We start from the raw sequence: 15,239 nt of genomic DNA on the forward strand, positions 1-15,239 counted from the left end.
GAAAGTATGGGAGAAAGAGAGAGAGAAATTGGTGAAACTGACTGCTAAGGCTGTGCTGTTAGCCATTACTAGTCACTATGACCCACTGTAAGCGAACCACTTACTGGCAGGTGATACTTAAAGCCAAGAAACATGGTCTCACATTCTAGACCACCTAGGGCCAATGTGTGTAAGAGGTAGCACAATTAAGAGTATGAAAGCATTTGTAATGTCATATTTAAGTAACTGAGACAACATCTCTGACTAAGCGAGCCACAGAAAAACAGGAACTACAGGGAAAGCAGGGCTGGAAGTGGTCTTAAAGGTAAAGACAAGAAATTACACCTCAATATGGGGAGGAAATTACAGAGATATTCACACAAGAAGTCATCACACACAAGAATTGACAGAGTCTTCATCACCTCTTTAAGAAAAGTATTCCAAGATCAATAACTTTCAGTATTGAAAACTGTACCTCAGTGACACTGTAAAAACAGAAAAACTTGGCAAAGTTCTCAAGAATACCATTGCAGGTACAAAGGCATTAAATAACATCATCAAGACCAGCTGGTCATGCAAATTTTACAGTGGCTAAAAAAGTCGATGAACATCAACAGCTCTTCAACTTCTGAGAGTAGACACAGGAAGACACTGATTGAGTTCAAATTTGTCTGCAGCTGTAACAACCAATATTTTTTGTCTTTCTAAATGAGAGGTTAAAATCTCCACACACAATAAAAATTCTCTTCACTGGCCAAGCATCAGTAGAATTTCAAAACACTGAGAAGTAATCGCATCGGATGCTAAAACTGAGAGATATACAATGAAATACAGCATTTATCCTCCTCCAAAACAGAATTCTAGGTCTTTCAACCACAGAACCTGAAGGTCCTTTGGATAATAGTGCAAGAAGAAAGACTTACATATAACTCAAGTTCCATGGAATGACAGTGTAATTTTTATGCTGAATTCACTAGTAAAAGTAATCAACACTATTTAAAACAACTGATAAATGAAGGAGGTTCTTTCTTGGAAAAGCTTAAATTTGATGTTTACTTGATGTATGTTTAGAAAAATAAGACAAATGGAGAGATGGAAGAATCTTCAGTCTCTCCTAGTTTAATAATTTAATTTGTTAATTGCCCATAACAGAATGCAAAAAAGACCACTGGGACAAACTAGCCCAAAATCTTGTCCCTGAGGACAGAACAGTCATAAGACACTGGCCTTGCCTGTCTGTTGAAGCAATATATTTTAATCTATACTATCCCCAAGCTACGCTTAAAAACATCCAATGAAACAAATTCTACAGCTTCCTATCCTGCCTGTTCAAATGTTTCCTGAGTCTATCAATTCTTTTCCACTCTCTAATTCCAAAAACACTGCATTTCAAGTCAGTTTCATTTCTTTCTCTCTGCAGTGCACATGAAGAACTAATGAAGAAATTCAATGCCCTCTTTGTAGATAATACAAGACTTGCCTCTCTTTGCCTTATTCTTTAGTTCCTTTTTTCTTAGAGGGAACTCCCAAAGCTTTATACTTTTCTTATATAGCTTATTGTACTCTACACTCTAAATTCTGAAGAGCATGGAAAAGACTTTCAGTATAAGCCAGTAATTTGAAAAGGACTGTATTTCAGTGCTTTAAAGCTCAAACAGAACGAGCTGATATGGCATTGCTCACATTTTTTCAGCAATATTTACTATTGAATGAATGAAAATTGCAGTTCTGAATCATGACTTGGAGCACTTTCAATAGTTCTGTTTCCTTACCGATGCCCCAAAAGATCAAAAAGCTATTGACAAAATACCTCTGAAAAAAACATTTGGACTAACCGTACCCCTTAATTTGTGAAGTTAAATACATAGCTCTAAGTATTAATCCTATGAACACACATGTATACACAGTTATGTACCTAGATTTAATAGTTCATGAGTCAAAGTTCATAGGACTTTGCCATAGCTTATTCAGCCTTAAAACACTTTATTAATATCAGTGTCATAATCACAGCTACATATATTTATTTTCAGAGAATGTTTAGAAGCTTTTTCCACTTAACTGATTTTTTCATGTTAAAATATTTAACATAGTAAAAAAAAAAATTACAGCACAGTAAACATACTGGTTTAGCCATCATGTAAACTTGTCATAAAGTTACTTTCACTTTGAGTAACGTTAACCGTTTCAGACATTTTTTTTAGTACTCGGGAAGTACCGAACAGAGCCATAAAAAAAAAAAACCTCCTAGGAGATTACAAGCCTGAGCATCCTTTTACTACTGCTGGTCATTTTCAACACTACCATGTGAATTGATTTCCTTTTTCTTGTTGCTTATACTTTTCCAGTTTAAGAGCAGTCTGTTCGTATGCCAAAACTGAACATATACTCAGCAGTATTTGAATAATGCATCAGAATGTATGCTTCTGACACATGCTGCAGTATCAACACTGTTAAATATAGTCTTTTATAGAACTGGAACAGTGAGTGATGACAGCTGAAATGAGGTGGGCAAGTTCTACTTTCGTGCATTCATACTTAATTTTCAGTAAGTAAACGCTTCAGCCTTTGTCTTTGGGTGACAGTTTCACACAGGAAGAGATGAAGAGGTTGCGTGGTGGAAAAAGTGTCAGTTCCTTTTCTTCCCCCCCCCTCCTTAAAAAAGAAAAAAAAAAAAAAAAAAAAGGCCCATTTCCTAGCCTCAGAGAACTACAACTACAGAAGCTCAGTTACTAAATACGTGCCAGGAAGAGGGGTTTATATCACCTAATTATTTTCAACCATGGCTTGTTCTGTTGACAATCTGTATGGCACACTGCAAAATATTTTCTGACTGACCAGGAAAAGACATCTTTTTAAACGCTCGCTGTGGAACAGGTACCACAAGGGCCCGTGCGCACCTTCGGGGGCTGTTTCTTGGGCAATTAATCCGCTCACTGTCAAAATAAAATTTAAACTTAGGGCTCGCCACGGCCGCGGACGGCCTTCGGGGCACCCCACCCGGGTACAGATACGATTTCTGACAACTTGAAGGTGACGCCGCGGCCCTCTCCTCCTCTCAGCGGCCCGGGGAATGGAAGAAAAGCCGGCTAGCGGAGCTCTCCTCCCCCGCCTCAATCCCTGCTTCGGCCCTTCTCCCCGCGAAGGCCCAGCAAGACCCCCGGCCCCCCACGCCCCGCGGCCTCCGGGCCCCGCGTCGTGCGGGGCCGCCATCCGCGGCCGCCATCCGGCACCGCGCCCCGCCAGTCACGCCGCTCCCTCCCCTCCCCCGCCGCCCGGCAGGGAGCTGACCTCGGTGCCTGCCCCCGCCGGGCGCCTCAGCGGCGCGGCCCGGCCCCGCCGGCCGCCAGCAACCCGGGCCAAGCCGAGGGCCCGCCGCACCCAGGCGGCCGGTCCTCTCCGGGGGCAGAGGGCCGAGGGACGCGGGCGGCGGGAAGCGGGGCGGAGGGGGGGGGGGGGGAAATGTGTGTTTGTGTGTGGAACGGGGCCGCCCCCCCCTCCCCCGGCCTCTCCCGGCAGCTCGCGGGGAGCCGAGCCGCCCCCGGGAGCGGGGGGGGGGGAGCTGAGGGAAAGGAGGTCGGTTCCTCCGCCAGCCGAGCGGCACCGGGGGCGGAGGGAGCCGCCCGCGCCGATCAGCCCGGACCCCCCCTCCGCCCTTCCCTCACCAGGTATCGCCCTTGCGGAGGGCGGTTTTGAGCAACGCCGCGACGTCCGTGCGCTGGGTCTCCAGATCCGCCGCGCCTCCCTCCGCCATCTTCTCCCCCCGGCGGCAACGGCGGCAGCAGCGGCGGCGGCAGCAGGGGCAGGAGCGCGCCGCGCTGCATGCTGGGAGTGACGCCGGCCGGGAGCCGCCCTCGCGCCCCCCCCTCCCTTCCCAGCAATCCGCAGGGCGGGGACCGGAGGGGAGCGGGGCGAGGCGCCGCGGGCCGGCGCCCCCTGGCGGCCGGGGGGTCTCCCGCCTCAGCGCCGCGAGTGGAGGCGCATGCGCGGAGCGCCGCCGGGGCGTGGGGGGTCTGTCGGTCGCGGCGTCGCCTCGAAGGCCGCCCCGGCGGGCGGGGGTCGGGACCGGCGGCCGCTGAGGTGCGCTCCGGCCCTGCCCGGCCGCCGCGGGTGGCTCGGCCGGTCCGCCCCGAGGCCTGCGGTGTGCCGGCCTCAGACCCGCCCGGCGGCTGCCCGCCGGCCTCGGCCGGGCGCCCAGGGCAGCGCCCGCCTTGCCGTCGGGGCCTGGGTCGCGTCTTGTGTGAGCCCGGTGTGAAATGTGTCAGAAAGAGGGAATCGTCTTCGTAGAACGAGGGGCCGGCGCCCCCGCGACCTTCCCGGCAGTGTTTTAATTTCGGCGTGTGCCTAAGGAGGTGCTGTCTGCCTTGCTGACAGACGGGTGGTCCGGGTGGCCGTGACTGATGTAAGGATACGGCCTGTGTCACCGTGCAGATACTGCTGGGATTTCACACTGGCTATGTGACTCGCGTTAACCTTCCCACACCTTTGCAGAAGCCAGTGGATAATTCCTTGTGTTTGTTTTGGTCTCTTTTACCTGAGGCTCGGACAGACGGTGCAACCTGTCACTTGGCATTTCACCCCAAAAATAAGTCCGCGTGTTACATTAACAGGGTTCTCGCTGTCTTCACACCTGTCTATAGGTTTCATAAAATCAAAATGGTATAGCAATGTTGGGCTGGGCTGCCGGTTACAAACATCTGAAAACAAGGTTTGTTCTTGCAGATCTGGCCGGTGCAATTGCGTATCTAGCCCCCTTCCTCTGTCCAAGTCATTTCAGCATGCTGATATCTATGACTAACACTAGAAGTGTATCATAGGCTGCCAGTCACATATTAGAAGCCATTAGGCATTATTAGCTATTAGCTAATTAGCACTTATGAACTAGTAGCATGTAGCTATTATAAATAGCACTAAAGATTGCTCTTTAGGTATACACACAGCAAAAAAGAGGATGGAAATAAGGCTCTTCGCTGGGTGAAAAACTGGCTGGCTGGATGAGCCCAGAGGGTTGTGGTGAATGGGTGAAATCCAGTTGGTGGCCGGTCACAAGTGGTGCTCCTCAGGGCTTGGTGTTGGGGCCAGTTCCGTTTAATATCTTTATCAATGATTTGGATGAGGGGATTGAGTGCACCCTCAGCAAGTTTGCAGACTACACCAAGTTGGGAGGCAGGGTCGATCTCCTTGAGGGTATGGAGGCTCTACAGAGAGTTCTGGTCAGGCTGGATCGATGGGCCGAGGCCAATCGTATGAAGTTCAACAAGGCCAAGTGCCGGGTCCTGCACTTGGGTCACAACAACCCCATGCAGTGCTACAGGCCTGGGGAAGAGTGGCTGGAAAGCTGCCCGGCAGAGAAAGACCTGGGTGTGCTGGTTGACAGCCGGCTGAACATGAGCCAGCAGTGTGCCCAGGTGGCCAAGAAGGCCAACGGCATCCTGGCCTGTATCAGAAATAACGTGGCCAGCAGGAGCAGGGAGGTGGTTGTTCCCCTGCATTCAGCACTGGTGAGGCCGCACCTCGAGTCCTGTGTTCAGTTTTGGGCCCCTCACTACAGGAAAGACATGGAGGTGCTGGAGCGTGTCCAGAGAAGGGCAACCGAGCTGGTGAGGGGCCTGGAGCACAAGTCCTATAAGGAGCAGCTGAGGGAGCTGGGGCTGTTTAGTCTGGAGAAGAGGAGGCTGAGGGGAGACCTGATCGCTCTCTACAACTACCTGAAAGGAGGGTGTAGTGAGGTGGGTGCTGGTCTCTTCTGTCAGGTGGCTGGAGATAGGACGAGAGGGAATGGCCTCAAGTTGAGGCAAGGGAGATTTAGGTTGGATATTAGGAAAAATTTCTTTACTGAGAGGGCTGTCAGACATTGGAATAGGCTGCCCAGGGAAGTGGTTGAGTCACCATCCCTGGAGGTATTCAAAAAGCGAGTAGACGGGGTACTTCAGGACATGGTTTAGTGGGCATGGTTGATGGTTGGACTCGATGATCTTTTGAAGGTCTTTTCCAACCTAAATGATTCTATGATTCTCTTACACAGCTGTGGTAGTCCAAAGCTAAGTCAATACTTTGCCAGGATTATCAGTAAAGATGATGGTGTTGAAATAAAGGCAAAATCAGGATTTTTGGCTGGAAAGGGAATACAAAAGTCCTACCCAGTGTGTAAGTAAAACTCACAAGACCTCAGAGGGACTGGTGGTGACATTGGCGGCTTCTCTAAGAGCTGGAATACGAAATTCCAGGAGAAGGGACAAGCAAGTTAAAGATGTATGTTATATGGAGAGTTCTACTGAGAGCTGTGGATCTGATGCCTACATTTAATGAGAGGAGAGAAAACTGAACTGGACGACAAGAAGAAGGTTTCTACCCATTTGAAGAATAAATTTCTGAATTAGAAACTCAGAGTCTGGGAAGAAGAACTGTGACACCTTCCCACCCCTTGCATGCCAGGTCTTGACAAATAAGGACAGTGTTTTAAACCCTGGAAGTTATCTGTGTGCCAAACTTAACTTTTTACAAAAATTGTATTTTCATGGAAATTTGGGGGAAAATATTTCTCAATCCACTATGCTGGTAAACAGCTTCATTTTTCAGCAGTCTGTAATAGACCATCAACAGTTTGCTTTGCCAAAAGCTTCACCTGAAGCCACTCGTGCCTCTACTTTTTGGGTTGCGTAACTGCAGTCACTAGGTGAAAGATCTCCTATTCCTGAATTCAGTCTATTCATGGTACAGCAATGAACACTAGACAGACACTAGATGCTACAAATACTAGACAGAAAAGCATAGTGTGCCATCTGAAGCAGAGCTTTGTTTAAGAATTGCAGAGAAGAGACGAGTGACTAAGTCACTGTCCTGGTTTCAGCTGGGATAGAGTTAATTTTCTTTCTAGTAGCTGGCACAGTGTTATGTCTTGGCTTCAGTAGGAGAATAATGTTGATAACACACTGATGTTTTCAGTTGTTACTGAGCAGTGTTTATACCAAGTCAAGGATTTTTCAGCTTCTCATGCCCAGCCAGTGAGAAGGCCAGAGGGGCACAAGGAGTTGGGAGGGGACGCAGCCGGGACAGCTGACCCAAACTGGCCAAAGGGGTATTCCATACCGTGTGATGTCATGCCTAGTATATAAACTGGGGGGAGTTGGCCTGGGGGGATCGCTGCTCGGGAACTAACTGGGCATCGGTTGGCAAGTGGTGAGCAATTGCATTGTGCATCACTTGTTTCGTATATTCCGATTCTTTTATTATTGTTATTGTTATTTTATTACTGTTATTATTGTCATTGTTAGTTTCTTCCTTTCTGTCCTATTAAACTGTTCTTATCTCAACCCATGAGTTTTACCTTTTTTTTTTTTCCGATTCTCTCCCCCATCCCACTGGGTGGGAGGGTGTGAGTGAGCGGCTGCGTGGTGCTTAGTTGCTGGCTGGGGTTAAACCACGAGTCTCTTTCTGGGACTGTCAGTGCTTCACAAGAAGCAATTGTGCCTTTCATAATAGAACAGCATCCTAAGCTTGAGAAGAACTTTCCTCTACACAGAATTCTTGGAAAATGCCAGTTAAGTGTTAAATCTGTATTATTAAAAAAGGCTTTCTGAGCTAGCAAGGAATTGTTTCCAAGTACCTCTATCCTAGACAGTGCCTGAGCATCTTCAGATTTGAAACCGTCAGGTAAACAGAAACAGCACTGGAGATACTGATGAATGACCTACCCTCTCTGATGAAAACAAGCTTTTGATATAACTGAATACAGGATATTGTAAAGGTAGCTGAGGTGGCAGGCTTTCCAGTAATCATTGGGCCTCCATCCTTACCTGACTGCATTGCTATCAGATTAATTTTTATAAACATGGTTTTTGTGATTCTAAACATTGATCCTAAAAAAGGATGCAATTAATACAGCGTATAGCAGCTCAGACATTCAGCAAATGGGCTGCAGATAACAAACTGGGTACACTGATGTTTCTATTGATTCCCAATACAACATAAAGTTTAAGCTCTCAGTTCTTGTTTTCAAGGCAATTAGCAGACTTGGCTAAAGAAACTTAAAATACAACTTGATTTTGGGGGTTATGGAAAGCTCTGCTTCTCAGTGGTGGAAACTTTTGTAGACAGCAAATTCTGTAGAAATGATAGACAACTGTAAGTCTCACAGGTACTACAGAAGAATTCACCACTTCTTATTTTCTTCCTAAACTTTCTACGCCGCATTTGTGAATTTATGGAGGGGGGAAATAGGGCTTCAGATTCCCTTCCCCGGTGGTCTGGCAAGCACTTGTGTGTGTGGTGGGCTTACAGCCGCTGGCGGCTGCGTGCATTTCCTTTTTAGTTTGGGGCTGTGCCAGACACAGAGCCTGACATATCAGAGTGGATGTGATGGGTGTGTATTTTACATGTAGCATTCACACATACAGTTAGGAAAACATAGGTAATTTCACTTTTGGTTGAGAAATCTGATGGAAACCCTTTTAGAGCTAATTTTACTAGCCTGATATGTTTTTATAAATTTAAAGTGGAACTAAAGGTCAATCACAAAATCACTGCTGATTTTGTTCCATATCCTACTTTTTTGGATGTGTGGGAGTTGGTTGTTTTAAAATAGTGATAGAATTGTAAGCCTCTTTGAAACAGTTCAATAACAAAAGCAAGAAAGCAGAAATAACAGTGGACTAAAGTTATACAATGGCAAGATAAAGCAGGGCTTCTGTAAGGTAAACATGAGAGGGGAAGACATAGGAACCAAAATTCAGTACTAAACGAAGATGGGGGAACCCAAGGAAGCATGGGATGAATGATGGACAGAAGCAGATAAGAATACGCATTTTTTTAGAGAGAGAAAGAAATACAGGCTAAATTTGAAAGACAAGAGAGGTGGGGAAATAACTTGTAATTAAGATACGCATTTCTGTCCTGGACGTAAAACCATGACTGCACTGTACTTTTTGAATCGTATTCCTCCTCATCCAGTCTGTGCATGGTTTGCCTCATTCACATAGGCTGAACATAGCCATGTTAAATTCCTGTTTCAGCTAGATGGAGTTGCAATTACTAGATATTATTGTGATAACATGCTTTTGCTGAGATAAGAAAAAAAAATTTAAAAATTTGATAGATTTTTTTAGTTGATTTAATCAGACTGTTACATTTTTTTTCTACATTTTTAGTAATTAGTATTGCCAAAAGGATATTTCAAATGAGAGAACAAGGGTATAGACGCTCGGAGAAGGGACTGTTATTTTTTAAATAAATGTGTGTAACATTACATGTTCAGTCTTTTACTTTCTTACCTTCATGTACTAAGTCTAGGACCAGGAATCCTTGGACAAGTTAAGTCAGAAAGTTCATAGATCTGAATATAGGGGAATGATGATAGAGAAAAGTTCAGTGGGATCAACAGAGGGTGTCCCAGAAGTCTTCCTAATTTAATGACAATGGAAGAAAAGCCAGTGTATTCCCATTACGCCAGTTTTGAGTTTTTAAATATTGGGAAGTGTTCTTTTTCTTTGTGCTGGTGTTGTTTTTTTTTTAAATTTCTGAAGAACGACTTCCTAATAAACTATACAAACAATTAAAAGAAATAGTAAGCTAAATATGGTATGTAGAACTATTAAAATAATGTTTAAAATTAACAAATATAGTTAATAAATTGTGCTTTTTATTGATTAAGTATTTGTCTAACATACACTGAAAGACCCAATTCTAATAGCCTAGGACTTGAAAAAGGGTCGTTTGAAAAATAGGCTTTTTCTGTGATCCAATTTTAGTCAGATATTAATTTAAGCAATAATTACCCATTTTCGACAAGATAAAATTACTTTCCATGTACTTAACGCAATGCTTTTTTCTACATAAAAAAGGTCTATTTTCAAATTATTAAAAATTAGTTAACCTTTGTATATCTCTTTCAAAAATGTTTTTCCTTCAAGAATTTTAAACACAAGCTAATTTATAAGGTACGATGGCAACAGGTTTTAGCCGTGGTTGGCAGATATGTCAATGCTGTTACCAATTTCTGTATTTGATTTGCACATCACAATGGATCCAAATTTTCTCCTGTATCGTTGCTAAATGAACTGTTTAGTTTTGAAGGCAAGAGGTAAAATTAAATATATTAACTATGCACAAAACATGTCAGCTACTATAATTCAAGAGACATGAGTTTTAAAAGGATGATTCATAATGTAGGGTTTAAGCACTGGCTGCTGAAGATGTATGAAATCTAAACACAATGTGGAAGTTAGGTTTTGTAAGGTTTGCACTTTGTGTGCTAAAAATAGGCTGCTGTTCGATAAAAATAGTTGGTGCTTAAGTGGAAGGAGATGATAGTGAGATTTATAGCAGGACCTAACGCAGACAACAGACAAGTTGCGGAAATCAACGTTGTTGGCATAAATACACTTGTTTCAGCATATTCTTACCATTTCGCTGTCTAAAATATGAATAAATTGGCATTAATTTCATTAACTAAGTATCACTGAACTCTAATGAAACATGCAACAAATACGCTGATATAGGATATATTAGAAAAACTTCAGATTTTACATGCACAAATGTGTACATGTATGGGTGATAGCCATTAAGGAAATATCTCATTTAAGGTATATTTTTTATACATGGCATGTAAAATTACATAAAGGCATATTTTAATACTGTACATTTTAGATATGTGGTTTCTGCTTTCCTTTTCTAAACCTCCTTTAGAATAAAACATTACCGTTACTATGGAATCTGGTAAGACTTATTCTAACCTGAAAAATATATGAACACAATCGGGACCGAGCAAAAAACTTTCGAAGTAGAGTGTCAGTGGACCTATAAAAGGAAAAATAAAACATTTTGACTGAAAAATAAATATTTTGACTGAAATATCTCAGGCATAGAAAAATGTTATAAATTGGAAAATTCTGGAGTTGCTGCTCTGGCATTCCAGAAGAAGCTGCAGGAGCCTTTGGTGATTAGAGATTTTTTAGCAGAATAAGAGAAAAAATACACTCATTTTTATAAATGTCAGTGTTGTCCCTTGCTGGGTGCATACAGGAATTGGCGAGAAGAAACAATTCATGTCGAGCTGTGGTACACAAGGTACAGCCATCTGGGAACCTGTTGCACAAAAAGCCACTTTTACCTTCTGCAATGGGGTCAGACTGCTTCTTGCAGTAGTACAAGGAAAAGCGATTTCCACTCCCAGCCTGGTGTGAAGTAGAAGAGTCAGTGGTGGTGCTGAGCAGGGGTCTGCTTGGCTAACGTGTGGGTTGGAGTTCGCCCTCACCAGTGCTTTGGGGAAAACCATGAACTGTTTAAAACCGTCTCTCCTCGCTGTGAGAGCAAGACGCCTTTTTACAAGTCCATTCTCCCCTAAAGCTATAGGCTTACTTTACTTAGTAATTCAACATTTAAAAAGCCTTTCCCTTAAAGATGATAATATCTGGCCTTCACAAGGGTATATTAGATAGTCCAACGTGATTTTAAAGTTTGAAAAATTTAAGGCATGTAATAATTTAAGTCTCGATAAGCATTATGCTACATTTTAATAGGTTTAAGTAATAGGCAATATATAAAAAAGAAGGAAAATGAGGAAGGCAGGAAGGCTTTTCTTGACGACTCATGCGATGTCTGTGCCTCGACACAGGCGTAAACCTCCTCCGAGCAGCCCCGGCGGGTTTCCTCGCTGGCTGGTTCGGGTCCTCAGCCGAGGGCCGTCCTCCACCAGGCAGGAGGAGAGGAGCCATCCCGCACCGCGAGGGGGGGAAGGATGATTCTGTCACCTCTCCTGGAGAAGGCTGCACGAGTTACCAGAGGCGTTTGCAATGGGTGACACAAATAACACCGAAGGGAACACTTCTGTATGCGGAGCAAGTCTTATTCTTTCTGCCTGGGAACAAGCACAGTATCTTTTTAGTATTTGAGTTGAGGCGAAAAGCGCAATGAAAATATGTAGCGTTAGCCATTCTAGATACGAAATATTCTTGAGACTTTTAAAACTGTGTTGTCAATTCCTTTTTAAGTCTTTTCTTGAGCAGCAGGTATACTTTAATGAACTGTTTTATGTTACAAATAAAATAAATAGAGCTTGGATAGATGAAAGAATCTGGATTACACTTGGAAAAAAATAAATCTGTCTCTAATATTACCAAAAGCTATGTTGTGCGATGGAGAGAAAGCACCAGACTGACATAAAGAGGATGTAAACTGTTACAAAGCAGCTAATGAACTTCAGAGGTTTTAATATTTCCTTGATTTCTTTAGTGCAAGTTACAAGTGATTACAAGGTTTTTACCTGTTTAAGTATGTCTATGCTGGAGGTTTATTCTGGCATATTTTTGTAACCTGTACATGATGCTAATTCCTATATCACTTAAGCACTCCTGGAGCCCTCACTGAGCTTTAGCTTAAATTATGATGCCGATTCTGTGTGATCTTGGACAAGCTTGAATAGCTTTTCTCATGATCAGTTCAGTACTTGGCAGGAACTCAGTGACACTCAACTACATAATACCTATAGAGAGATATAGATCTATAGATGTAGGTGTAGATAGCTGTTTGAATTCCTTGTACCTAGTTGGGTTTCAGGGTAAAAATTTGGTTGTATGACAGATAACAAAACCCCCTCATTTTGTGTTCACAGAGTAGAATCTCGGTAAGCAGTGCCTCCTCTGTACTGCGTGGAGATGTGCAGGCTGTCTGAAATGGTGATTGAATCTTCCATTCCATTCTGCAATTAGACAATATAACCCAGAAGTTAGAAGAATCCACAGTAAGTTTTTGAGTCAATGGGAATTGTAGGTGTTTGGTACCTCTGGAAGCTGGCTTGTAGCTGTAAGTTGTAACTGATTTCTCAGTTCCTTTTTCTACAAATTTTCAATTGACTTAAAGGGCAATGAAAGAATGGACATACTATGGAAAACACCTGCCCCCCCCCCCCCCATGTACTAGTATGAGAAAAAGAAGTATATTTTGTCTTAGTTCACTGTGTATGGGATTCATCTGATCTCACTGTAGTATCTAAAGGTTGCTGACCAGTCTTAGCTAGTTGGATATGGTCCTTCATTAGTCAATGGAGAGAGTTGGCCTCTTCTACGGGATGATTCATCCCTTCTGTGTTATGGTGAGATAAACTGCCGTCTGGGGGTGTCTTTCTGTTGTTTATTGAGTTGTTAGGCAGCTAATGCTTGGTGAGGTGCATCCTACTTTAAGTGCCATCTGAATTTTGAGATCTAAATTTGAGACTGAAAAGTAGCAAGTGCTGTCAAGGTAGTTCAGAAGTTACTAAGAAGTGATAGCTCCATGGTGGTATTCTGGTTTGTATTCTTTCTGACATAAAGTCATTGTTTATTTTAAACAGCAAGACCAATGTATTGTTTTCCTGTTAATCATTAAGTATTCTCTCAGAAGAGTGGAACATCTCTTTTTTGTCTTTGAACACCTAAGCTCCCTGGATGAAATGCTATCTCCTGGGAAAAATCCTATTGCCATGAAGACTGAAGTGGTGGCTTCACTTGTTTTTTAATGAAACTGGCTTATGTGCTTGCATTTTGCACTGGGATTATTTATCGAGGATTGCAGTCCTTTTGCTTTTATAACAGGTGAAAGCTATATTAGCGTCCATTTGTAATCAGCTTTGGAGAAATTAGAAACTGATCATCATTTATGTCAGCTTGGAAGCTGTTTTTGGGTGAAGGTGATTTAAATTTACAAATAAGTTTTTTCTGAAGGATAAAGGAAACAGTGACATTAAGCAGCTGCCTGATAAATTCAGGTCAAAACTCCTAACTAAAAAAGCATTAGGTATCTCTTTGGCTATAAAGAAAAATTATAGAGAAGAACAGCCAAAGCTACCTCACGTAAACATTTGGAAAACCTGAAAAGTTAAGCTTAAGTTAGGGACTAACCTGTGCAGTCTGGAAAACAAAAGAACTTGCACACTTTCCTAAGTTAGTAACTTCTAGTAGCTACCAGCTGAACTTCAGATATGATGTAGACAACTTTTGTTTGTATAATTATCCACTGGGAAGGAGAATCCTTAACTAATAACTTTCATACTAACTTTTTTTGACCTCTGTTCTCTCTCATATAGTATTTTCAACCCTCAAAATTACGAAAAGTGCTGGAGAGAGTCCAGAAGAACACATCTAGTGGCAAAACAAAGACAGAGACTACCTCCAACAGGGAGGGTGTAGCCTTTACTGCAGGGTCATCTGCTTCCAGAAAAGGACATGTATCCACTGCCCATGCATAAAAATCCAGTTAAATGGTGAATTAATTAAATACTTTGAAAAATAATTCCACTCCATTTCTCAGGGATTTTTTCCAGCATTATAGCTTGCCAACTATGTAAAGTACTAATTGTTTTAACCAATAAATTGGAATTGCTCAAGGTGCCATTTCATTTCCTTGGTCTTGTTCATAACAATGTAAAGGTATTAAAGGTTAGATCTTTGGGAAGTATGGGAATCCCAAGGTACATTGCATGGGCTTAGCATCAAGGTCGGGTCCTGAGCCTCTTAAAGATATCTGTGGAGAATTGGCACCCAAGAAAAGGGGCTCCAGAAGCCTATGGCATTGGAAGCATCCAAAATAGCCAGGAATTAAACATGAAAAATGCTCTAAGTAGGAATGAAATGTGGAAAATATGAGATGCTTTGACACACAACCATTTCAGGTTTCCTTTCCTGAGAATCCTGAGCGTGAACATTCGCCTGGAGTAATGCGCTTAAACCAGATCATCTTCTAAGTAAGTCAGATATTTTTTTGGTGAATCCCCGCCCCTGCCCAAGCCCCAGGGAGAGTAAGCCAGCTGAACTCTACAGCAGCCAGGACACTTGTCTTGAATACTTCAGAGTTCTTTTTAAGTCCCTATCCTGCCCAGATACAGCAGGGACTCGAGCGTACTCCTCCTTGTTCACAGGAGGTGCGCGGACGCTGCGCGCTCTGTGTGTCTGCGGGGGTTAATTCCAGCCTTCCAGCCGTGGGGTACTGCAGGGGATGAGCGTTCGGTGCTTTATGGGCGAAGGAGGTATGTATGGAGGTGCACGGACTTTGCTGTCTACCGACATCCTGGTATTCCCCATATTTGCCATATGATAGGACTCTCATTGTGTGATGGGCCAGACCTATGCAGGGAATCCTGTTAGGGCGTACTGGGTTATATGAGAGGTTTTTGTGGGCAGGTAATAAGGGGGGGCTCAGGGCACTAGCTCACTGTTGGGCAATGTGCCTCCTGCACTCAGGGGCCCCAGCAGGTTTGGGATTTTGTCGCGGTTTAACCCCAGGCAGCAGCTAAG

The 15,239-nt window shown here is 43.4% G+C and overlaps 1 protein-coding gene across 5 annotated transcripts in view; it reads right to left on the reverse strand.

The window, feature by feature from the left end:
• Nucleotides 1-3,791, reverse strand: part of USP15 (ubiquitin specific peptidase 15) — a 72,341-nt gene extending 68,550 nt beyond the window's left edge. For all 5 annotated transcript variants that reach the window (XR_012654644.1, XM_075059176.1, XM_075059179.1 and 2 more), the window contains exon 1: nt 3,642-3,791. Coding sequence is in view for 4 of the 5 variants with exons in the window: in XM_075059176.1 (XP_074915277.1) it covers nt 3,642-3,730 (89 nt within the window). In the remaining variant the exon portion in view is untranslated. The remainder of the gene's footprint in view (nt 1-3,641) is intronic.
• Nucleotides 3,792-15,239: the final 11,448 nt, after the last annotated feature.

Source organism: Buteo buteo, chromosome 28 (genome assembly GCF_964188355.1).
Source record: "Buteo buteo chromosome 28, bButBut1.hap1.1, whole genome shotgun sequence".
NCBI classification, from domain to species: Eukaryota; Metazoa; Chordata; class Aves; order Accipitriformes; family Accipitridae; genus Buteo; species Buteo buteo.